The 24,907-nt window shown below is 39.7% G+C and overlaps 1 protein-coding gene across 1 annotated transcript in view; it reads left to right on the top strand.

The window, feature by feature from the left end:
- Window positions 1-1,812: 1,812 nt before the first annotated feature.
- The window catches only part of LOC120754119 (cytosolic phospholipase A2 epsilon-like), a 33,895-nt gene continuing 10,800 nt past the window's right edge, over window positions 1,813-24,907 (top strand). Inside the window, exons 1-11 of the mRNA XM_040067355.2 lie at window positions 1,813-1,890; window positions 3,641-3,713; window positions 15,178-15,314; window positions 18,606-18,737; window positions 19,833-19,873; window positions 20,305-20,347; window positions 21,078-21,141; window positions 21,791-21,954; window positions 22,225-22,317; window positions 22,822-22,859; window positions 23,490-23,625. Of these exons, the coding sequence (XP_039923289.1) occupies window positions 1,864-1,890; window positions 3,641-3,713; window positions 15,178-15,314; window positions 18,606-18,737; window positions 19,833-19,873; window positions 20,305-20,347; window positions 21,078-21,141; window positions 21,791-21,954; window positions 22,225-22,317; window positions 22,822-22,859; window positions 23,490-23,625 (948 nt within the window). The 5' untranslated portion in view covers window positions 1,813-1,863. The remainder of the gene's footprint in view (window positions 1,891-3,640; window positions 3,714-15,177; window positions 15,315-18,605; window positions 18,738-19,832; window positions 19,874-20,304; window positions 20,348-21,077; window positions 21,142-21,790; window positions 21,955-22,224; window positions 22,318-22,821; window positions 22,860-23,489; window positions 23,626-24,907) is intronic.

The following is a 24,907-nucleotide window of genomic DNA, read 5'->3' as shown; positions in this document are numbered from 1 at the left end:
GGACTCACACTGGAGCAGTTTGTGAGGAACTGCTGCCTCTGGGAAGGACTCAGGTTGGAGAAGTTCACGGAGGACTGTCTTCTGCAGGAGAGGCCCCCACGGTGGAAAAAGTGAAGCTGCTGGGGTGGAAGTGGTACCAAAAATCAGGAATAAAATTAAACCCAAGAAGAAGGAAGGGACGGGGAAAAGGTGTTTTATGATTTAAGTTTTATTTCTCATTATCCTATTCTGATTCAATTTGTAATAAAATAGACTGATTTCCCCAAGTAGAGACTGTTCTGCTGTGATGAAAATTGGTGAATGAACTCTCCCTGCCCTTATCTCAACCCACTTGCCTCTCATTTTTTCCCTCTCTTGTCCAGCTGAAAAGGGTGGGGTGTGTATGATAAAGTGACTTTGGTGGGCACCTGCTCTCCAGCCAAGACCAAAGTACCACAGCTTCTCAGTGTTGTTTGGTTGTTTTTGTTGAGGGTTTGATGTTGGGGTTTTTTGTTTTTTTTTTTTTTGGTTGTGGCATTTTTGGCAGGGTGGGTGGGGGGGTGTGTTTGTTGTTCTTGTGGGGGTTTTTTTGTATGTGTGTGGTTTTGTGGGTTTTTGTTTGTTTGTTTGGGGGGAGGGATTTACCTAAGGGGAAAACATATTTTTCCATATATTGGTATTAACAGGTGCTCCTGCCCTCTCATCCTCTTCATGTCCATCCTCTGGATTGCTTCAACAGGTCCATATCTTTCCAGTCCTGAGGGCTCCAAAGCTGGATGCAGCACTGCAGGTGGGGTCTCACAAGAGCAGAGTAGACGGGCAGAATCCCCTCCTCCAGCCTGTTGGCCACACTTCTTTTGAAGCTTTCGCATCTCTTTAATTGAAAGGTTGTTGAGGGTAGATTCCTAATCCTAAAATGGTTGCTTACTTAAGTAATTTTCATTCAGAGAAAAGTTGTAGGGCCAGAAATTACTCTCTTTATCATGTATTTTCCTGACGTGTGAGGGTGGAAGAGGAAGACAGGCTGTGGCTGCTCTGAGCATATAGCATCATATTCTGCAGTTCTGAAGTAGTTTAATATCAGATGTCTGGGCATGTTAGTAGCTGGACCCAGACAATGGCTATTAATCTGCTGCTGCACAATTTTTTTTTTTCCTGAAATTTGAACACTTTGGTGTCATTTTTACATCATAATCGGATGACACTGCATTGTGTTTAAAATATCAGGGTGTTAACATTTAAGATGAATTAATGTGCCTTAATTTGCAGAATTTGAGGGTTTTTTGTCTTGGCTTACTCAGAAGTTTTTTGTTTGTAAGAGGCTTCTGAAAGCAGGAGAATTTATATCCCACTAACAAATATACTAATTAAATTGGGAAAATGTCTACCAGTAAGCAACTTCAGCCCTTCTATCTCCAAGAAAAGGAAAATAAATACAATTTGGTTGAAGAAAAGGCCTTCTAAAGTTATTTCATTTACAACACTATTGTTTGCTGATTGGGGTGCTGTGTGCCTACAGGTAGCAGCTATGATCTCTGGTTTGTTCACTGCTGAGGCTGCTAGAACATAGATATCCATGCATGAGTGCTATGTGTTATCACCCCCTTATCTTGAATTGCTAAAAACTCTTGGCACCTTGGTGTGTTCAGCCTTCCACAAACACACACCTCTGGTATTTAGCTATCAAATAAGCCCAGCAAACTCCCTGCCCTTTTCTCTTCATACTTTCCCTTTCATGCAATGAGGAAGGTGGGGCTTGGATAAAACACTTGCTCCTCAGCAGGTGCCTCCTTAAATTTTGCAAAGGTAGTTTGTGAATCACAGCTGTTGCCTCTAACAGTGAAGTGACAATCCATCTCTGACTTGTATGCAGCTGGAAGCAGGATGGGCTCATATTGGAGTGCTTGTGAGGTAAGGGTGTGAAAGCTTTAGGGGAGCTGAAGATGGCCTGGGGTGGGTTTGTGGCTGGGATTCTCATTGGGAAAAGAGGATTTGAGAGTTTTTATTTCTAATTTCATATATGTATTTACTTATTTATGTAAGGATGACTTACACTTTTGCTGGTATAAGCTGCCTTGCGGTGGCACTCTTGGTAGTGAAGTTCAGCCACAGTGGGTGATTCACATGGAGGCTGGGAACCATTTTGAAGTGCCTCACAGGAGCTTTCTGGGAATTTGGGATGAATTTGTGGTTTGACTCAAGCATTATGTAAGCTGTGCTCTTTCACAGTGCAGCATCTGCCAGCTGTAACAATAAACATATATGGTGCCCAGGTAGCTGTGCTACTGGTAGTGATGCACACAGAAGTGTCACAAAAACAGTGATTAATAGTGATGGTCTTAGTTTTGTATTTGTGCATGACTGATGCACAAAAAATCTTGATCTGTCTCAGATTGTGGGGGGTCTTTGGCTTTGGTTTGGTTTTTTGTTTGTTTGACTTTTTTTGTTTTTGTTTTTGTTTTTGTTTGTCTGTTTGATGGAACACAAGTGGGAGGGAAAGCCCTAAAACTATTTGGTTCCAGGGAATGAACATACTCTGTCTCCTTCTCAGTTCCGAAATTAACCTTCGGTTTGCTATGAACAAATTATTTGATTATTCTGTGCCCTGCTACTCTGGTGGTATAATGAAGATTATAGAGCTTCTCTCCATATACACGGATATGTGTTCACATGGATGAGCATTGATGCTTGCGGATCTCAAATGGGGCATCCCCATGGCATAAGAAATAACACATGTGAATGTCTAAACAATCTGGTCAAAGAAACACTAAGGATCTACAAATTCTTCCTTTTGAACAGAACCTGGCAATGGTCTTTGTGTAGAAAGTATGCACAGAAAGCAAGGAAAGAGACTGTCCTCCCTGCTCTTCCCCTTGCCCTTAACCACTGAAACAGCATCAAGAGTAAAAGCAGAGGCTCCTTAGAGATAGGGGGTGAGGGGAGGCTTTTTCCACCCAGAACCTAAACCCAGACAGATGACATTAAAACGTGCCCTTCTCTTTTGGAGTTAGACATAAGAAACAGACCAAGGTCAGCTTACCAGAATTCAAGAGTGATAGGAGAATTTGTGACTTCTCACCTGGATCAATTCCTAACTAGGAAAAGGAGTGACATAAATACCTTAAGCAATTTGGTGGAGTCATTTTGCTAGCAGGGAAGGGGAAAGAAACTAGGTAATCCTTCCAGTGAAGCAATAGCTAAAGTTTCAGGTACTAAAATCTGCAAGAATTAATAATTCTTTTGAGTCAGGTCTGTTATTTGCTTTTTCTGCACATGACATTTCAGCTAATGATCCTTCTGCAAATATCCAGCATCTGGTTTGAGCGGGGAAGTTTTGTTAATGTCTCTTTCAAAGCTGTTTTCTTGCACCTGCTTTTTTTTGTGTTGTGCTGCATTGTGCTGATGGTGTCTCACTCACCAAACAGTGCCACAAAAAATTATTTCTTCTGTCAATGACAGATACACACTGTGAAATACTCCCTCAATTTTTTTAAACTCTATGTAGATGTGATTTTAACTTCCAAAGTAATGCAAGAATTTAATCTTCCAATTTTGCTGCATGGCTTTGAAAATTGCAACAGGAATTTGTGGGAGAGCATGTTTTATAAAGCATAAAAATGTCACATTAATGCAGGTAATAAACTTTCTCATTTTTCTGCAGAGTGATGAATGTCCCTGCTGTTCATTCCTTGTGAAAATCATAGGAATGAAAAATCTGAGAAAAGCAGATCTGTGTGAGTATAGCAGCCTTTCTTTGCACTTTTTAGTAGTTCAGTTCTGAAAGCAGAGAGCATGTGCCTGTTACTGGCATTGTAATTGGTATCTGTGTATGAAGTGACGCCATGGTTTCAAATATTGATACATATTTGAATTTGGGCTATGCTTTGAATAGAGTTTTATATAAACAATACCTTTTGGTTTATAGCATGTTACTATTATTAGTGGAAATAGCAAATGTCTACTGTGGTGTAAAGTACCTTAACTGCTAACAAGGTTCAGAGCCAGTTTTGATGAACAAGTTCAGGTGTTAATTCTCAGTTGCAGTTTTTAACTTTCTTCTTGCTTTAAAGAAAAAAAAATATAGAAGAAGCATTATATATTTTATTGTTAAACAATTTCTTTTTTTCTGTCAAAATTTCACTGAAATACATTTGAAGTAGACTTTTCAGGGTAAACAAGTACCATTGAAATATTTCTGAGGACTTAGAATGGGTGAAAGTGGAAGTGAAGAGAGAAAAATCTCAGCTGTTACTCAGGAGGTAGAAAGCTCAATAGCTCAAATATCTGACTCAGAAAGAAATAACAGGTCAGGAACAAAATGGAAAGGAAGTGAATATGAACATTTGTGTATCAAATAAGACCAGCAAGTATGTTTTCTTCCATGGAGATTCCTATTAAATTCTTGGTTTTCTGCCATTGTGTCTAGCACAGGGATATCGCCTTTTCTTGAAAACAACAAAACTTCAGAGAAAAGTGAAAGGATGTTTCAATTCCCTCTCTGTCATTTCTATCTCAGCTGAACTGTTTTCTGGCATTTTACCAGCCCAAGGGAATTTCCAAGTTGCCCTGACAGGCACTAGCATCAAGATCACCACCTGCAGAGCTGATAACCAATTGTGCACCTCTGGCCTTAAAATCATGGATATTTCTCTCTCAGCATTTTTTAATGGTTGGAAATGTTGACCTTTACATTCTTAAGGACAACTGAACTTCCAGAAATCTGTAGCTATTTATATTAGCTGTTTATCTTTTATTAGTCTGTATCCTGTATCTTCATTTCAAGCTACTGATTGATTACCTGACTTCAGGTTTGAAGTTATAATGCTGGAGATTTGCTTTCAAAGCCAGACGTGGAAGAAGGTTTTTGCTAGAAAGAGGTAGAAGAAGCAGTGCTAGATGACAGGGTCTTAGAGGAGCTGCTTCATCCATTCCCCATTCCAGTTGCCTTTCTTTTTTGTGTGCAAGAGAGCACCATATTTTATTTTCCCTCCGGGAATCAGGACCGAGTTACCAGTGTCACAGCAGAGAGTCAGTGAGTTTTTATCTCCCCTGTGCTTGTGCACTGTCTCAGAGCAAATAATTTTTTTAGTGGAGCCATGCCACATGGTGCAATACACAGCACAAGAAATGAGGCTGTGTTAAAAAGCATTACATTGAATGAGAAAACCAGTGTGAGTGTAGTACAATTCTTTATGTGGTTCTCATTTGTTTGTTTTAATAACTATTTCCATACAATTTAAAGTTGTTAAGAGAGACAGAGATGAGGACAGAAAGTTGAAATGTAGCACAGAAATAATTCCAGATGCAGAGGTCTTGGTGCTCTGATGGAGTCAGAATCTGGTTTTGGAAGATTGCCTGTCAAGCACGGGTACACTTTGCATTCCTTCAGCTGTGGCATTGCACACCTAATGGCCCTGCTTTGTGCAGAGGGACTGCTACCCACAGTGTCCATGTCTTGCACTTGGATATATAATACAGGACTTGCATATGTCATATAACATAGCACTTATTCTTTTATTATGGGTTAGCTATGGCAATCACCTATAATCCTGCAATTGACCTTTTCCTTGTGTACCAGAAAAAAAGGTTGTGTTTGTACATGGTGTAAGTGTAATAACAAGAATTAGGCTACTAATATGCATTTAAGTTTGTTAGGAATAAGGCTTACTCATAAACCAGAAAGAATTTCTCCCTAATTATGGAGGTTATCAGGTAACTATAGTCTAAGTGGTACATACCATGAAGACATAGCTGTTGCAACTTCTAGGCATGTTTGAGTTTGTCTGAACTTTACTAGTGAAAATTTAAGAGTACTGATACGAGACCAGTCCAAAGTCTCATTTGCATTGAGAGTATGTCCCCAGAATTGGCTTATAATAAATACTTTGGGGTACGATAAACACTGAACTGTGCTTTTCCCTGCCCCACTCTCCCAAGAGGTCTGTGGCTGAGAGATCTGGCTTCTAAGTCAACCGTAATGTTTGCATTTAATTGTCATACCCCAAATTATTGTCTTCTGGAGGCCATTGAGGGATCTTATTTTGATATTGTCATTTCACATTACTCTATATAGGAACCCAGATAGTTTTTTTCATTGTCACAGGAAAACACCATTCCCAACTTCAGGATGTTATTCTTTGGGGCGGTCAACATGGTTATATTGCTAACTAAATAGTTAAAGATATTTCTTTTTTCTCTTTGCCTTGCATGGGCAGCAGAAATGTCTGTGTGAGAAAACCTGGTCCTTTTCAGGCTGGTGTGAAAGGCCTTTTTTGCATGTTAGATTTGTCAGCTCTTACACCAAGAAAACCACCCCCTTGTATTCATCTCAAGAATCACAGAACCCTAATCATTATATGACTGCCTCTATCTCTGGCTTTAAAACTGAGACAGTTTTGTGGCTGTCACAAATCTTCATAAATACATCCAGCATTTCTGTTAAATCTGCCTGGAGGATGTGATTTCTTTGCAGCTGTCCATCAGGGCTTGTGGCACCAGCAAAATGGGGAGTTACTGACAGCATCAGGAGCAAAAGTCACAAGCTGAGGTGCCTGGGCTCTCCGTGTCCTTGTTTTCCAAAAGTTTGTCCACCAGGCAAGATCACTGGAAGAGAGCACAGCTTTTATGCTCATGTCCCATAGTTATTTCATAGAAGCCAACTTTATGCCAGGCTCTGCATTTCTAACACTTAACCATGGCAGTTACTTTCTGGAGAGACTTGTCTGCCAGCCAAATACCACTGCATTTCACCCCATGTGCTGCTTGTAACAAGAGCTGGATGAGTGTTGCGTCGATTCCCCAAAGCAGATCTCGTTTCCAGCGTGGCTGCCCATACCTGCCTTGTGCACAGTTCCATTGGAGTCCCACTGTTGTGCACGGTCCCACACACCCTGCACTCACTGATCCCAGAGGCGGCCACTGCAGTCACAGCAGGCCACGGGCTGGCACAGCTGGCAAATCTGGTTTTGCATGGCCCTTTTCTCAGTGCCTGGGTTCACTGATCTTTTAGGAGATAAAATATCTTCTACACTGCAAATTTACATCTATGGAAGAGAAGCCTGTTTGCTTCATGGGCTACAAGCAAAATATAAAATGCTCTACATACATGTGTTTAACAGAAATACTCCATTTAGAAGACAAAAAATGTCTTTAGAATTGGTGACATGTCCTAATAGGTATTTAGAAAAGTCCAAGGCTACAAAAAGCTTTTCCTGGAATAGTCTGCAGCTACTTGTTTTTGTTTGTTTTCTATAATAAGAAAAGATAATCAGAATTTTCATTAGATAAATATTTATGCTTCTCTTTAGGCTTCTCTTTAGCTATAGTACTAAATCTGGGCCTCATTAAATCTGAGCGTGTTGCTATGTAATTTCATAACAAGCTCACAATGTTACTCTGCCTATTGATTTTAAAAGTTGGAAGGTAGTAGCATCAATGTTTTTCCTTATATCACCTAAACCCTGTGTAACACCATCAAAATAACAAAACCACTTTCAATGCCATGTTCTCCAAAGGAAACTCGTGTGTGTGGAAAGCTCTGATTGAAGATACGCTCACCATGTGCTGTGTATATTTCCTTTTACTTTACCTCTGACTGTAGCACGGGTGTGAGAGGGTAGCAGCAGTCTTTGTGCAAAGAGGGCAGTCAGGCAACATGGGCAGTGCCAACAGGCAGCTGCCTGGGCTGGACAGGGCTAATGGCACATTAACTGCAGGGTGACATCACTTCCCGTGGTCACTCAAGTTTGCAATGGTTTAAGAGTAATCCTGGGACGTGGTCCTTCTAAAAAGAGCGACAGTGTCTCTTCAGAGCACCTCACCTGATGTCACTGCCTCCTCAGACAGGCTGCTTTTGCATTAATGGAGAGAAAGCCTAAAAGAGCCCAAGACAAACGCTTGGCAAGAAGAAGCTGCACAAGGACAGAGAAGTTGTTATGTGGATAACTGCCAAATTGCAACAAATCCTGTAAACAGGGATTTCCTAACTGATTAAGAAACTGAAGCAGGTATAAAAGCAGCCAGTAATCACAAGAAGATCCTCCCTGTGATGTCATATCCCAGAGCAGGGCTTTTTTACTGTAATTCTAAGCCGATTAGATCAAGTTCAAGAACTAATTGCATAACTTCTGAAGTACCTGTTGAAATGGAGGCTTGGTCTTGACTGATGTTTATAATAAAGTCATAACCATAGCTAATAATAGGAGTAAAAAATGAATGGATAATCTCAGTGAATATTATGTGAATCAGTTTCATAGCTGCATTTCTTTCTGTTCCTTTCTATTCAGTCTTCTTTTTGGTTTCATCCACTCATGTGAACCAAGTCTGCTCATGCTCTTCCTCAGTTCGTTGTTACCAAACACACACATAAACCTAGTTTCCCTCAGGTTACCTTTTTCATATTCTCTAATCTAGAAGATTAATTCCTTTTTTTTACCATTTTCGAGTATTTTATGGCCATGATGGAGCGTAGTGTATATTGTATTATATACAACTTTACTCTATTGTATTAATGGTAAATAGTGTAGAGACAAATAGGCTCCTCTGTGCCTTGATAGCAGCATAAGCTGCCACTAAAAAGGATAATGTTATTTATAATCAAGGAGATCCTTACTTGCTCTGCATATCTTCTTACAGCTGTGGAAATAATTGCAACTCTTCTGCTAGGTATCATTGGGTTGTATGTAGGTGTACATGCGTCTTCCTGCAGCCATGCTGGCTTCTGCGTGCTTCTGTGTACAAGAAAAGAAAGCTGTTCTGGTGGTCAAACATGTGTGTGATGCTCCTCCATGGCTTCCTTCAGATTCTTGGTGTGGTCTTAAAGAAGAGTTTCTCAAAACCATAGTTCCTCATTTCCAAAGCCTGGGCTTCAGCAGGGACACCAGGAGCCTCATAGAGGCATTAGGAAGTTGAACTGATTACTGGCTGAGAGGTGGTGAAAGTAAAGGATCTTACCTAAATGGTAGGCTCATCTCTGTCTCAAAAAGAAAGGTGAGATCAGCTACTGTGCTCTAATACTGTACCAGTGCAGGTGGCATTGCAGCTCTTGTCCTTCTTCGAACAGGTATGAATTTTAAGGACTGTTGTGATGGTACTATGTCTTCCTAGTAGACTTCATTATCCTCTTGTTTAGTGGGGGCTTCCAGTTAACAAGTGGTTGAAACAGCTTTCAAAATATTTTATAATATTGAAAATGTCAAAACCTGTTTTAAAACAGGTTTGAAAAGGGTGGAGGCAATGGAAATGAACAAGGGAGACGTTTGGGTGGAGAAGAGAGGCTGGAATGAGTAGGCGATGATGGCAGCAATGTAGAACAACATGGTGCTTGGAGAGGACACAGGTCCTCATGGTGATTCAAGATCCTTTATTCTTTCTCTTCCATTTGGCTTGTAGAGTTAAAAGGCAGTGGCAGACTGCTCAAACTTTCTAGTTTGCACTCAGAAAACAGATAATTATGAAGAAGGGTGTTCTTTCATTTCTGAATAGGATTTCTGTTTACACATTTCCTTGGGCTGAGCTGAGTAATGCCTTCTCACCTTCTCATTGCCTTTTCCCATGCTTAGTCTCCCACATATTTTTTTAAATTATTGTACCTTGGAATATTTCATCATCCTTGATAAGGACCATATTTTACTCTATACCCTGTTTACTCTTGCATGATTGTGTGCTGAGTTTAAGACCAAAGTATACTCAGCTTGATACTAAACATTAACCACAAACTGAATATCAATTGAACTGTGTTGACAGTGCTATTAGTTGCTATTTGGACATTCAAATAATTATTAAATAACAGATATTTATAATTCCATGGTTCAATTATTATAATTATTGATAATTCATAAGGAACGGAAGATTGATAGAAAAGGTTTACTCATTACAGGAATTGCATCAAGATTTTTTTTTGAGGTATTTGTTTGATGGGCTGTCATGGTTTAGGAATAGTACTTCCCAATTTAGTGATCCCACTAAGACTCTCCCATCAAAGTGCCACTTGCTTCTGCTGATGGGCTGGGCAGTCTTGAGAGAGAATTGGCATCAAAAAAAGGTAAATATTATGGGTTGAGATAAGAACAATTTACTGGAAACAACAATGAGATAATAAAGGAAGCAGTAGCAGCAACAATATTAATGAAGAGACTCCCTTCTCCCCTCCCCCAGCAATAACCTCTGGGTCCTGGCCATGCCCCCTCTTGGCTACTGCAAAAATTAACCCTGTTGTGGCTGGAACCAGGACACAAGGCAAAGGTACAACTTCTCATGTTTGATATTTTGCTGTGAAAAATATATTTAAATACATTTTTGTTCATTCAATGCCAATAGATTTTATCCACCTAAGTACCTGTCCTCATTGTTCTTGTTTCATCAAAAACAGCAGTATCTGCAGTTCATCCAGTTATGCATTATGCAGTGGGACTTATATCTGTCATTAGCAATTTGTACTTTCTCTGCCCTCTGAGCAGACACATTTATTTTGTTTTATGCATCTGTCTCTCTCAGCGTCCTTACCAACGGATGTAGATGAACACTGCTGAGGTGATTGGTATGACAGAAGCACAATGCAATGAGGCCTGTGGCATGTCTTGGTCACTGTGGAGGTTTTGAACTCCTGGAGAAGTGCCGGGGAAAGCCTTGCCCACGGGCAAGATTATCAGAGCTTGAGATCCTTTACCAGCGATGGTCTCTGGAGCTTTGGGCAACCTTTTTGCCGAATGGAGGACACGCATTACCTTGTAAATGAGGCCCGAGAACCCAGATGTGATTTACCATTATGTGGGAGGCCAATGCAAAGTAGAGAGGCTAGATTTGACATGCCTGTGATAGTTTACACTGCTGAGAAGATGCGTGAGGATGTCTCCGTGGGACTATGGCTCCTCTCTTGGGCACTTTCTATGACTGTACCCCCAGCAGGAGACAGTAAAGTAGTGCTGCAGTAGTAGCCAGGGAAGGTTGAAATTAAGATTCACTCCCAAATTTTGGTGCTATTTTTTGCATCATATTCTGCTGTTAAATTGACAATAGTTCTGAATATTCTCCTGACAAATGTGCTTATCTTTTCTTACCTGCTTAGGACCAATCTTGACCAAGAATGCCTTGTCAAAGGCATTTCTGAGTCAAAATAATGATGCTTAAAATAAACAAAAAAGTTTCAGCTAAACTTTTAAAACAATTTTTCTTCTATTCCCTTACTGGGAATAGAACAACAACATTCTTGTGAGCACTTCCTGAAGAAAGAAAATTTGTGAGCGTTGAATTGGTGGTTCATTTCTTTCTGATATTGATATTGTTCCCAGTCCTGTTTTCTTTGAAATACAAGGCATTTGTGTGTACTGCTTGCATTCTGTTTCCAAATCTGTTTCTATGACATTTTCTTCTGATAATGGTTTCTTTAGATGCTCTAACTACCCTCTGTGTCTGCATCAACAGTGTTGATGTCTGAACAAGACTTAGTTTTGGCTAGTTTATTTTTAAAAGGAAATGAAAACAACCTTCTTAAAAATCTTAGCTAGTGATAGAGCTGTGATTGCAACACATTATCACCTCAAGATGGTCTAAGGTGGAACAAAGGAAATCTAACTGCTTGATAATACCTCCTTTCCAAAAATATACAGCATTTTGGGTCTTACTGGCTGATTATCTGAGGGTGGGAACAGTAGCAATGACTTTTAGAAGTCTAAAAAGTGAATGCCTATGGAAATGCCTAATTTGTAGTCGAGCTGTGCATAGGCTTCTCTGCATTGCACTGTGTTGCTTTTCGTGTTGTTTCATTTTGATGAGTGTATTGTGATGATACCTGGAGACTCTATGTATGGATTTAGGCCGTGTTCCTCAGACGCTGTACCTGTTTAGAATGAAAAGGTGGCAACTCTTCCAAGGAACTTACAGACTTATTTCATATGTGTCAAAGAAGGAGGTTTGGAGTTGTTTTGGAGACAGCACCCAGCTATCTGGCAATTAATCTCTTATGCTGCTGTACCGTATAAAGCTGTCCTATTACTTCTTTCTCTGAGATTCAACCCTGGCAGGGAAATGGCTTGGTTGTTTTCCATGGACTATAATTGACGTGATATGATTATCCTGTTTTCTGCCTTCCAGCATAAACATGGACATTATGTGGCAGCATTTCCATATGACACATTATAGGTTCACCTGGGCTGCTCCTCATCTCTTGAAGCAGGATGAAATTTAGCTTGCCTGTTACTGTTTCATACATGTCTGGGTACAGTCTGAAATGAGTTACCTAAGAAAATTATAATATCTGTCTTGCTAGAGCTAATCTTCTAAGACCTGGAACAGTCTTCTAATTTTCACACAGAGACACAAATCATTATCCTATTTGTATCAATCATTTGGACTTTACAGAACTGATTATTTGGCAATATTTTTGTTGTTGTTTAATTAGCAAACTCAAGTCTTTCAGCTCTTCCTCAAGTACCAGGCTGCCTAAGTCAATCCTCTTCAATTTGGGTATGTTTAATAGCTGGTAAGAATTAAAACATTTTATGGTGGAGGGAGAAAAAGAGTGGAAGAGAATGCAACATGGAAGACACTGAGTGAGCATCCACGTGTTCCTCACCAGGGCTAGAATTGTATGCAAAAGTATCTCAGTGCTAAATCTCATCACCTGCACTTACATTTAACATTGTGTGTTTAGGATCTGGTCCAAAATGTAATTAAATTTGTGTTGTATATGTAAGTTGTCAGATGCATCCTGCAACATTTTAGTTCTGGGGTATAATTTTTTCTTTTTCTTCCAGTGTCCTGCCTTTAATTGCTTGTTTTCAGTTGTCTCTATCTACATTCTTGTCTTAGGCTATGTTGAGACTGAGACCTCACTGGCTGCTAACCTAGTTAGTGTTAAATGTGGATCATCAGACTGTGGGGCTCTGTTTTTGCTCTTATTAAGGGTGAGCCGCCTTGCTAAAACAAGACTAACCTCTCAGTTGGTATAGGTCTGTTGTGTTCAGAGGGGATGAAGAACTGTACCTACCACAGCTCTATCTAGATACAAGAGCGTAAGTGACAAGTTTAGCACTTCTTTGATACTCTGAAAATAATTAATGCCTTTCCTCTAAACCAGGAGTCATAGCTCACATGTACATCAAAGAGCTATCCCAGATCATAAATGAACTAATTCTCTAAAACACGCATACATCATTAGAGCATAACTTGCAGATACAGTTGCTGAAGAAACAGCCTGCTCCTCTGGCACCTTCTGAGGAAGTAACTATGCAAAGTTAGTACGATCTTTTTCAAATGCCAAAAATCAGTGAAACAGCTTTCAAAAATAGTGTGTGGGAGACAGCTAAAGAAATAGTTTCATTACCAATAAATTGTTTTCAATAGGTATATTGCATATATTCTGCATTTTAAAATTGCAAATGCAGATGACTCTAATTCTTGTATGTAATATTAGGATATTTTTTAACATTATTGTAATGTTAAAGTAATTTCTTATGTAATATGGGTAGTAAGGGGGAAACAATCAAGTGCATGCTGAAAAACTGGAAGATGTTTCATGTTTACACAGTATCAGAAGACTTGAAAGATAAATCATATCCCTGATTGCACAAATCGCTTTAAGCAACACCTATTCATTGCAGCATGGTTTACCCCACAAGTTTAAAGAAAATGTGGAAGGAGAACCAAGAGACTGAACCAAGAGAAAGAATTGTATAATTACTGATCAAACTCTCTTCCTGGGTCACATCCAAGTAGCTTACAAAAGTGGAAAGGATAGTTATCACTGCGTTATTGGTGGGGAAGTGCTGATGGAGAAGCAAGATAAATTTAAATGAAACCAATTACCCAGAGTGACTTAGCAGTCTGTGACAGAGCTGGGACTGGAACTAACATGTCATGAGACTTTTTCCAGCAGGTTACCCAACAGGTCATGCTGCCTCTCAGCATGTATCCCACAGTACCAAACTGCCTATTATTATACCAAATTCTGAGCTGTACTCTGAATACACAACAAGTTCTTAGAGCTGGAGATGTTGGAGACAGCTGTAGCTGCCCAGCAGGCAAAAGAAATGTCAATTCCCTGGAAAGGACAGCAGATTTGCTCAGAATGGGAGGGTTGGAAAGGGTGGATGACAATGTAGGGAGACTGAGCCCCACCATTCTTCACTCACTATACTGTCAGGGTCTCAGTTTGTTACCACAGGTTCACGAGGCATCAAGTCTTACGCTCTTAGGAGCAAATGCCCTGCATTACTCCCTGCTAAAAATCAATTATCTCCTTAGCAGTAATAGAGAGATTCTTAACCATCACCAAATACTCCACATATATCAGACTGACACACAAGGGGAAAGTTAGTTGCACAGATATACAAGTACTCAACTCGACTCTCCCCTGAAAACTCTGGCAACCCACAGGAGACAATTCATCCACACCATATGGCAGTGCCCAGCACAGCCTGGTCTAGTGGGAGGTGCCCCTGCCCATAGCAGGGAGATTGGAACTAGGTGATCTTTAAAATCGCTTCCAAAACAGGCCATTCATTCTGTGATTGTGTGACAGTCGTGCCAACCCAGACAGGTCGGGAGACAAAACAGACCCAAAACAACTGCTATGTATTAAGATTTAATGCCATATTTGTAGCTCTCTCTGCAACCTCCTGTGACATTATCACCTTTCTCAGAAATTAGAATCCTCTCTATCAGGGCTCAGAGTTTAAATCACAGTAAAATAAAAGTGCACTGCTATTTTTGTATAATGTTTTCATGGTGAAGGGGTGTGAGCACAAGTTGGGTGAGACAGTCAGCTCATTACATGGACTGGATTACAGATATGTGGGGGCAGCAGATCAGATGGAGAAGGTGGTAAAAAAATATATTTTATTCTTGGAAAAGGTTCTCTTAAAATGCATAGGCATTTTTCTTCTCCATCACAGAAGTCTCTTGATTTGCAACCAACAGGAAACGTACCAATAATGGGTTTGTTAAGCCAAACTAGCTCTGTGTATTCTATTCTTGCCAGTTGTCTTTTATTGCAGTAGTTTTTTGAATCTCCATTCATTACCCAAACCCCCACTTGCAGGAGGTAACAAATAGTAGTGAATGGTTTTGAATAAACAGCTGTTGGAAAAGTTATTGAAACACCTCCTTTTTGCAATTTGCTGTATACATTCAGTGCCATAAGGCTAAACTTTAAGATATTTGTAGTAATCTGTTAGTTACAACATATCTTTTCATATGCAGTTAGCCAAACCGATTGCTACATAAGCCTGTCCTTGCCCACTGCTTCCCCGGAGACTGTCCGGACCAAAACCATTAAGAACTGCAAAGATCCAGTGTGGAATGAAACATTTTACTTCAGGATCCAGAGCCAAGTAAAGGTAGGATGCTGAGTGCATTTGATTTTCTTTTGGGGCAGGGATGGCATTGTGTGATCAATATGTAGGGCAAAATAAAAATAAAAATGCGTGAAGGACTATAAGGATAGGGGTAGGGGGATTTGGAGTAGAATGTAGCAGCAAAATTAAAGATAATTTTATGATATGTAAAAAATAACCAAGATATTTCATAACCATTCCTATAGTGTTCTATCACTTTTCACTTTTTCTTTTCCTTTTCAAAATAACTGCTTTTCATGAATAAATGTGAAAATTTCAGGGTAAATTGAATAGTGCAAAAGATATGTATAAGCTAAGTAGTGAAAGCATCGAAGTGCTGTACTTTTACTATTCCTTTGTAATGACCATAAACAAATAAAAAGTCACAAAGCAACAGTTGAAGTTTGCAAAAGAGAACTTGATGAACTTTTATCTTGATGGTAAGTGTTAAAGCTTAAGGAGATTTGCAAGTCTTACTATCTTCTCCCCCCAAAAGACAGCATTGACATCAGGGTCTAGGAGTCCACAAAGATCAGTGGTAAGCTAAGTAAACCAAGTTTACTTCACAGCACGGGCAATCAATCTCTGCTTTACAGCTTGCACTGTTCATTTCCTAGTGCTGGTGCCAGATCAGGAATCTCTAAAGTGGCAAATCAGCAGGCCAGTCCCCTGGTTCTCTCAAGAGTTAATAAACTCTTCCAGAAGAGCACTTGGAATAGCTCAGTGTGTTCCTGCACCACAGGGTCTCCAGTGAACAATCCCTCTTACCTCTGACTGCAGAAGTTGCCCATGACACATATTCTCAGGCTTTCTTCCACAGTTAGGTGATATTGGTCCTGTTTGATATAGCTTTCAGCTTTCACATGTCTGCCCATCTGTGGCCTACAGCCAGTGCTTTCCCTGCAAACCTAAAAAAATTCCAGCTTCTTTCAAAATGCTGGTGAGGCACAATTTCATGAAGCCTTGCAGGTTTATCAGAAATGTGAAAGGCAAGGGACAAACACTGCAGTATGGGAACAAACCCCCACTGATGTGCAACTCCTGCGCACCCACACCCACTCTTCCTGAAAGGTTTTTCTAAACTCTAATACCACACAGAACAGCTAAAAAAATATCTTGGCCACAGAAGCTGCTTGAACGAGTTCTACAGGAGTAGTGTTTGGGAAGACCTTATGTTTACCTTCGGTAAATCTGCAGCAGGAGACAAGACATGTGGCATTAGCTAGAGTAATTCTCAGTGTGTGGCAACAGCAGCACGGTGGTGGTGGCTATGGCTTGGTAGGCTGCAAAAATGTATCCTGGGGTTTTGGGACAACCAAAGCTCAGCAGTTAAGTTAAAACTCTTGTAGGTTTCTCTGTACGTACTGCAATTCCTGTGCTCATTACCCTCTGAGCAGAACCAGAGTTTGCTGGTCTGGTTATTTTCTCCTTTCCTGTCTTGTGTTTTGCTGAGGTATTCACCTTCCCAAATTATGGTAGCCAGAGCTCAGTAAAACCATGTAATACACTGTCACTGTGGAAGAAAAGACCTTTTTGTGCACGTTTGTGCTGTTTCTTACCAGGAGCAGCAGTGTTTACTGATGGGCATCTCTTTTGAAGTATATCTGACAAACAGTTGGGTGGAAAGGACTTCCCAGGCTTGTGCTGTGGGCACAACTCCCACAGCTCCAGGAGGGTGACCCTTCCCAGAGCTGGTGACACACAGCCCTGCCAAGTGATGCTGCCCTCATATCCTCTGTTAGGAGACAGAGAAACAGTGAATCGCCCAGACAACCCTGGCTGCTTCCCGCACAGCATCCCAGGGGTGCAGGCAGAGATCTCCCTCGGCCAGCCAGCACCCTGTGCATGCCTCTCCTGGCTAACTGGGAGTATCTGTGAATCAGCTGGTCACTCAGAAAATGTCAGTCATTTAAGCCAGATAAAGATATTCTTTCGCAGTATCACACCTAGGAAAACAGATTTGCTCTTCACTTCAAGCGTGCCTTCTACTCACTGCAGGTTATTGTTTTTAAGCATATGACCTCCATCACCTCCTATAATTTTTTACAGGCTATTTGTGGCTGGCCTGTAAACCAAGGTGGTGTGGTTTGTCTCTGCCTCTTGACAGTATGTTTCAATTAGCAAGTATCATGGACAGGGCTGACCACAGTGCAATACTTTTACATAGGTGGTCTTAAAGGTCATCAGCATTTCTGTCTTTTGATAGTAAATTGCAGACTCAAGTTCATTTGCCATCTCTCTCTTGCTGGTTTCTTGCAGAATGATGGATGTAAAAATTGAATGCTTGGGTTCGGGAATGGCTTCCTTTCAGTGCATTTGTCTAGTCATTCACTTATCACATTTAAGTATGGACCTTTCTGAGATACGTTATGGAATTCTAAGACAACAAAGTTCACGTGCTCACTGTCATTTATCCATGTGTTTGTGTGTGAGACTATGAGCCTCTCTGTGTGTCTTTAATAAACATCAAGCCTCTCAGCAAGTTTCAGTTAAATCTGATGCATAAGTAAGAATCCGAGATAAGCAATCCCTGTAATTTGCATGAAAATGAGCTGCTGAATATGTTGAGAGAGGCTTCAATTATTGCCCCACTGAGAAAACAGCAGTTAAGGTTCTCTTGCTCAGCACTCTGGGAGGCATCTCTGAGCCAGCCCATGCCCAGCTACCATTGAGGCACAGGAGGGTTGTTACCCTCTCCTGTCCATCCAAACAGACAGGTGACAGGGGAGGGAGAAGAGGAGATTTATACAGTGGGATTTGTGCAATTTAACAAAAACATATCACTTTCTGTATATTCCACGGTAATTATCTGCATGTGAGCTGTTGAATAATTTACAGGATAAAATTATGCAACCGTGAAGTAATTATATGGTGCATCCTTAATGTATTTTAATTGCTGCTTATATCCAAGGATTTTTATTCTACCAATGGCAAAAAAATCCTGAGCACTAGCTGGTTTCCTACAACTCAGGAAAAAGTGGTGACCTCAAACCAAATTGGAGGCCAAATAGGTTTTTCAATATTCAGTGATTTTACTAGCTTTTGTCATTTAAATTATTCTGCAGTACAAACTGCAACAAATTACAAAATGTGCAAATTACTCAGCAACAAACCCGACTCTAGGTTGTGCTAGGTTCAGAATATCTTTCTTCATCTTTGTGTGGATGCAAAGGTTGTGCATGCTCTCTCATTTCTCCCCATTCTTTCTCTGTTTTCCTTAACATGCTGAGCACATCATCTTGTGTCTCTGTAAGGTTTCAGAACAGGATCTTAATTCTGTACCTCTGTTCACAGAATGTTCTTGAGATGAAAGTCTATGATGAAAATGAAGTCACTAAAGATGACCTCCTCTTCACTGTTCTCTTTGATGTTGCTAAAGTCCAGCTTGGAGAAACTGTTCACTTGACATTTCACTTAAATCCAAAGGTGAGTGATAAAGCTGCCTTGGTCACAGGAAGAAAATATACCTTTTGATATTACCTCCTAAACAAATTATTTTAAAACAGTCATAGGTAGGAGAGTTTGTTTCCTCTTGGTATGCACTTCATATACCCTGTGAAGAACCTTCCAAACCTTAATCAGCAAAGTAGACCAGGACATGATCCTGAAGGCTTTTGCTAGCTCATCAAATTTCTTAGCAGGTGTTTGTTTCTGACACCAGAGTTGCCCTTTTTCCCCTCTTTCTGGACTCTGTTGCTCAAATAGGTTTTGTGGGAAATACAAAATTTCATCACCATTGCACAAAGTTTCTTTGTTAGAATTTCTTTTCCTGGCACAAGCACTTGTGAGTTTGGGCATACCAGGGGACAGATGTTGCAATATTCACTTAAAAACTGATTCCTTGCCCTGTAGTTCTTTTGAATATACCTGATAATAATCCAAAGATCCACACTGAGGTGCTAAAACCAGTTGATGACCAGTTGCTCGAACTATTTCATTGTTTTAGCGTGCCTGAACACTTACATATGACTTCAACCTGGGATGTGGGTATTCAATTTAGATACTTCTATAGATTTGCTATTTCACTGACTTCTTATAGAGGACATATGGGTATTCAGCTCCACAGCGATTTTGGCAGGCAGTCTGCCTTAAACTTGTCTGGGCACTGGTCGATGTGTTGTCCATGTTATAGGAGTCCTTTTGATCAGAAGAATTGAGAATGCTCTCTTCTCTGCAGCAGTTTTCCTCTTCAGATAACATTACACAGTAAAAACCCAAGCCTTTAGACAGTTTTAAGCCAACAGTTACTTCTGCAGGACCGTTTGCCTTTGTACTCTGCCTCACCACCAAACAGAACAGGGCAGTTTGGCCTGAGGACTGATGGTTAACAAAGGAGGGAGAGGGAACATTTTCAAAATCACTCTGACTCAAATGCTTTCATTCCTCACACTATTCCTTGGAGCAGGAAGGAAATTTGACTTGGTTGAAGGACTTTTTCAGGAGCCAGAATAATAATTGATAACCCTAGCTAATAAGAAAGAAAATTAATTTAGATGCTTATAATAAATTATTTTTTTACAGACGCAGGAGACGCTAGAGGTTGAGTTTACATCAGAGAGCATGTGAGTAACACCCACATGGAACCCTGGACATGCCCCTTTGCAAACAGTCAAACACATGCTAGATTTAATATAATACAGTTTAAAATGCCCAGCATGACAGCAATGGCTGGTGTCGATGAAGTTAATTGCATATTGGCTAAAACTCTGTCTTCCTTATTGACCAAGAATCATCCTGGTTATTGATTTATCCCATTACTTGCTGGAAGAGGGAGGATAACAACAACTATGGTCATCATACTTATTACAACTATTGTTTACCATTATCATTAAAAAAAATCGAAACATATTTCAGATATCTCCTAAAATTAAAAATCAGTGACATGTCTGTGCTGGACAAGACATATTTCAAGGAAAGTATTATTCCTTGGTGTTCATTTAAGGATATTTTTAGGTGATGCTACTTCTGATTGTATTTTTTTTTTCTCTTTCAGTCCAGTCCCTCCTGAGAAGCTTGTGACCAATGGTGTATTAGTGGTAATTTTAAACTATTGCTCATCTATCTTTGCTTTCATGATAGTGATGGAATTGGTGAATCTGGCAGGTGCTCCAACACCTCACTGAAAGCAAGGGAAATGGGGGTCAGACACAGATAGCCATCCTGATGTGCTGTTCCCTGTGGGAAGATGTGTTAGGAAAGAATATGCACAGTTGTTTGGGGTACCCAGAGACGTGTTCACCACCACAAGTTGATATCAAGCCTATTGACAAAGCCTGAAGTGGTCTTTCATTGACTTACTGCCACTGCGTCATTCCTTTGGGGAACTTCTTTTGTGACTCCCTCATGGCCATCCTGTTTTCCCCACTTCCACAGGATGATACGGAAGTTGCTTTCTCAGCTGCCCTTAACCCATTACTTAAAGGAGGTAGCACTTGACTGTCCAGCTTCACCAAAGCAGGGCAGCAAGGACATCCCTGCGATTTGGCCAATCCATCAATTTACCCTCAGGAGGTCTCAGCACACTCTCATTGCCCCCCTGTTATTTCCTTTCTCTTCCCAGTCTTGTCCAAACCCACCACAACTATTTTTCTTTCAGCTGAAACCTGTCACATTTTCAGAGTGCCAAAGTCTTTCTCTTATCAGCCTAACAAACACAGGGTGGACTGTTGTCCAGACCCCAGGTGACCAAAGACAGGTAGCAGTGAAGTGACTCAGATATGGCATGTTTTATATTCTTTAATCTCTCACTGTTCATCCCTGCTACAGTCTCGTGAAACTTCCTGCTTGGAAGTCCGAGTGGACAACAGATGGAAAAAGAAAGAACCTTCAGGTTAGACTTCAAGCTGGAAACAAACCCTCATTATTTTATGGTTAACTGACTTCCCTCGATTGTTTGCTTGCTTTGGTTTTTTTTTTTTTTTTTTTTTTTTTTTAAGTTTGCTTTGGTTTTGTTTGTTTGGATTTTTTTGTGTGTTGGTTTTTTTGTTTGTTTGTTTTGTTTTATTACTTTCTTATCTGGTATTTTTCTTACTTTGTTCTTGCAATTAGAGCACAGGAACTGGATGGTTAGGAGTGTATATGCAGGTTCACAGATCCACCAGTTAGGTGTCTGTGCTAACTACAGAAAATGAACTTTGAAGTTAAAGGAATGTATCTTATAAGTGCTGTAAAGTATAAGAAAACATATTTCTATCCCAACTTCATTTTGACCAATTTGCCTGTATGTCTGAGTTTTTAAAACATCTACTGCAGCTTTATGCTTTTTGAAGTTTTGTGGTTTGTTTTTGATTTGCTTGTTTGCTTTTCTTCTCCTCCTATCTCTTGTAATGTTCCCTTGCTGGATAAATAGAGTTTGGAAGCTTTTAAGCATTGTTGAATGTTTTATATATAAGATTCTGAAAGAACATTTAATATTGAAATTCTGGGATCATAGTCATTAACTTCTCTGTATCTTTTTCATGTTTGGATTTTTTTTTTAGAAAAAGACTTCTTGTTTTCAGTGAAGGGATCATATGAGAAGAGCCAGACCCTGTCACTAGGCTCTTTCTGGCAACCGCTGAAGCCCCTGAACTTTCATTACATCAAGTACAGCCTGTCAGAGTTGTTCATGGCTCTAGCAGAGAAAAAGTCTCATTTCTGCTCGGTATGTGATCATTAGCTTGAGTAAGCATAGTGAACTCGTGGTTTTCTACACTTGACTGAGGCAAATGGAAAGAGCTTGTATTTTTAATAAAGAGCTGTCTTTCATGAACTTGAGCTCTGACAGAGCATTGTAACCCCTAAGACATAAAAATATTAGATATTAACTTGAAAACTGCTGGACAGGGACCCATTTGAAAAAGTTGAGTTGGAGACAGTGCTTTTGTATGGTGTATACATGAAATATTTTCTACATTATTTTTTATTTTTTCAGCAAACTTCAGATGAAGACAAAAAAGACTGCCATGCATCCCTCACTATTCCTCTGGATTCACTTCCATTCAATGAGAAAGTGGCAGTAGCAAAGGTGATTGAAACAAACTTCTTAGAAGAAATGTTAGGCTATATATCAAAGATCAATGGGTATGATTTAATTAAATCACTGTGAACTAGGGGTTTAGATATGTAACCATCAGTGCCCTTAACTTCCTAAAACTTCCTAACATTATGGACCTGTACATTTTGTTTCAGAACAAAAAAATCACAGTCAAACACATGACAAAGGGATTTCTGTGACCACCTCAGTGACTAACACAGATCAGAGCAAATGCAAATGATGAGGCAGGATGGAGCACACTGGCAGAGCTGGTGTTGGTTTTTGCTGTATACTGCTCTCTTTATCTTCAGTATAAAACAATATAAGGGAAATAACATGGACTTGGAGATGTTTCAAGATTTAGATGGATTTTCTCATTACTATGGCTTTGTGGCCCAATGAGGCTTTTAGAAAAAGAGAAGGGCTTCAGAGCTGGTGGTAAAGAAAGAATGTAAAATGATGTCACAGTGTTTATATTGGTTTTTTTTTCCCTAGGATGAGACAATCAATTTACATATGAAGTCAAATGACTGGTAAGAAATTCTGTCTTTGGATTTTGTGGTTGTGCAAAAAAGTTGCTTTTTTTTGCCTTCTTACCTATTTCTGTAACTAAGGGAGAAAGTATTTAGTCAACGATTATATTTACCTGTTCACCTGTGTTCATTACCCGTGTCCAGAAGGTGGCTAACTGTGCTAGATGAATTTTCCTATTATGCTGCTACATAGAAATTCAGTTTAGATGGGGAGAATAATATTTTCTGGTTGCAACATCTGTAGAGCTGTGTATTTATAAAAAGATGAGTTTCCTTTCCTTACTTGTAAAAACCAGAGTATTTGTATTTATAAAATCTGTCAGTCCTGAGGCAAGAAATCCTAAATATTCTGCTGTTTATAGTATCCAAATTCTGGATTGCAGAATTTATGTCAACACTTGCTGAAAATCAGTGTAGTAATAAAGAATATGTCTTTCTGTAAGATTTTGCTACTTTTTGCAGCTCATCAACCTTTTCTCTGTCTTACCTATACCATTGTGATACGCTTTTGTGGGGCCACAGTAGCAGCTCTTCTAAGCATCATAATAGAGTTGCAACTTGTAAGCAAGCATCCAGATATTAATTAAAAGTGATTGTGCATATCCTGTTTAACCCTGGACTTTGTTTGAGGTCCAGAAACTTAGATGTTCGCTTGGAGTTTGATCTATGTATGAAGGAGAAAAGTTTCCTACAGAAAAGGAAGAAGTTTGTGGCTTCTGCTCTGAAAAGAGCACTACATTTAGAACAAGACCTACAAGATCATGAGGTATGGGGAAGACCACAGGGACTGTAACATGCTATATAACAGGAATATGTTATGCTCATCGCCTTTTGCATGTTGTTCCTTTACTAGCCCTGATATATTCACTGCACCATGTAAAGCACCGAGGATTGCTTTTCTACATTTTCTACTTTAGATGAAGCAATGTGAGAGCCAGGATAACACCATACCCTCTTGATACACATTTCTCCAGAATACATAATGTCATGTCAGAATCTATTTTTCTATTTCTTTTTCATCTGTGCATTATAGACCTGGATAGTCTGACTCTTTTAGCTGATCATTCATTCACCAAGACCTCATAAGGTATTTTATCACATTTTTGGAGGGAGAAAATCTAACAGTTAAAGTGATGCATAATACTGGCTGATGAGAAGGTGTCTTGTCATAGAATCTCTCCTCTGGTGCTCATCATCTCAGCTCTAGTTTCTCAAATAGAGGAAAGACATTCAACATTTTTTCTCTAATCTGCTTGTCTGAGCTAGGGTTTGTATTTGTTAATGTCCGTGGTGGTGTGGGGATGGTTGGTGCTTTAGGGTGGGAGCATGGTCTGTGATCAGGAACTTGAGAAATGAAGAACTAACTTGAGAGCTGGTTAATTTTTTTTCACCTGTTTTCCCCTTTGCCCAGGACAGGTGGACCAAAGGCATATTAGGTAATATATGACAGCATGGTTTTAGACATTATAAATTATGCCCCTGCTCACAAATTCATTATATTACTACATTGTTTCTCATTGGCACAATAGTTTCAATGAAAAAACCCCAGCAGTTTCTTAAGTATAAGAATTTTAAGGGGAAGTACTTCTAACTATTATTTTCAAATTTTCCAGCAAGAAAATATTTCCTTATAGTCAGGTAAATCCAAATCAGAATACTTTGCTTTGACCTGAAATGTTGGATTTGAATCAGGAAACTGTTGAGTATTTCTTTGATGCAATTGCCTGGAAATGTGTGCGGAAAATGTCAGTTGGGCTCATCTTCTCTCAGTGTGTTTCTTAGAGAAATTTGTCTTCCTGTAACAAAATTTAGATTTCCATACAATTAGGCTCCATCGCTGCAATCACATACTCTAGGTACTTCGTAGGAAATGTAATCTAGCTACTATGCTTGACTTACAGAGAGGAGGAGCTCTGCTAGTAATCAAAATAGACCTCTCAAGAGAAGATGTTTTGCTAAGGAAAATGCAGTCTAATATTGAAATGCCTTGAAACTATAAATTTTGATAAGCCAGCATGTAAAAATTGACAATCAAAAATGATTCATGT

Source organism: Hirundo rustica, chromosome 6, assembly GCF_015227805.2.
Source record: "Hirundo rustica isolate bHirRus1 chromosome 6, bHirRus1.pri.v3, whole genome shotgun sequence".
Taxonomy (NCBI): Eukaryota; Metazoa; Chordata; class Aves; order Passeriformes; family Hirundinidae; genus Hirundo; species Hirundo rustica.
This window is presented reverse-complemented; position numbering and strand designations above follow the sequence as displayed.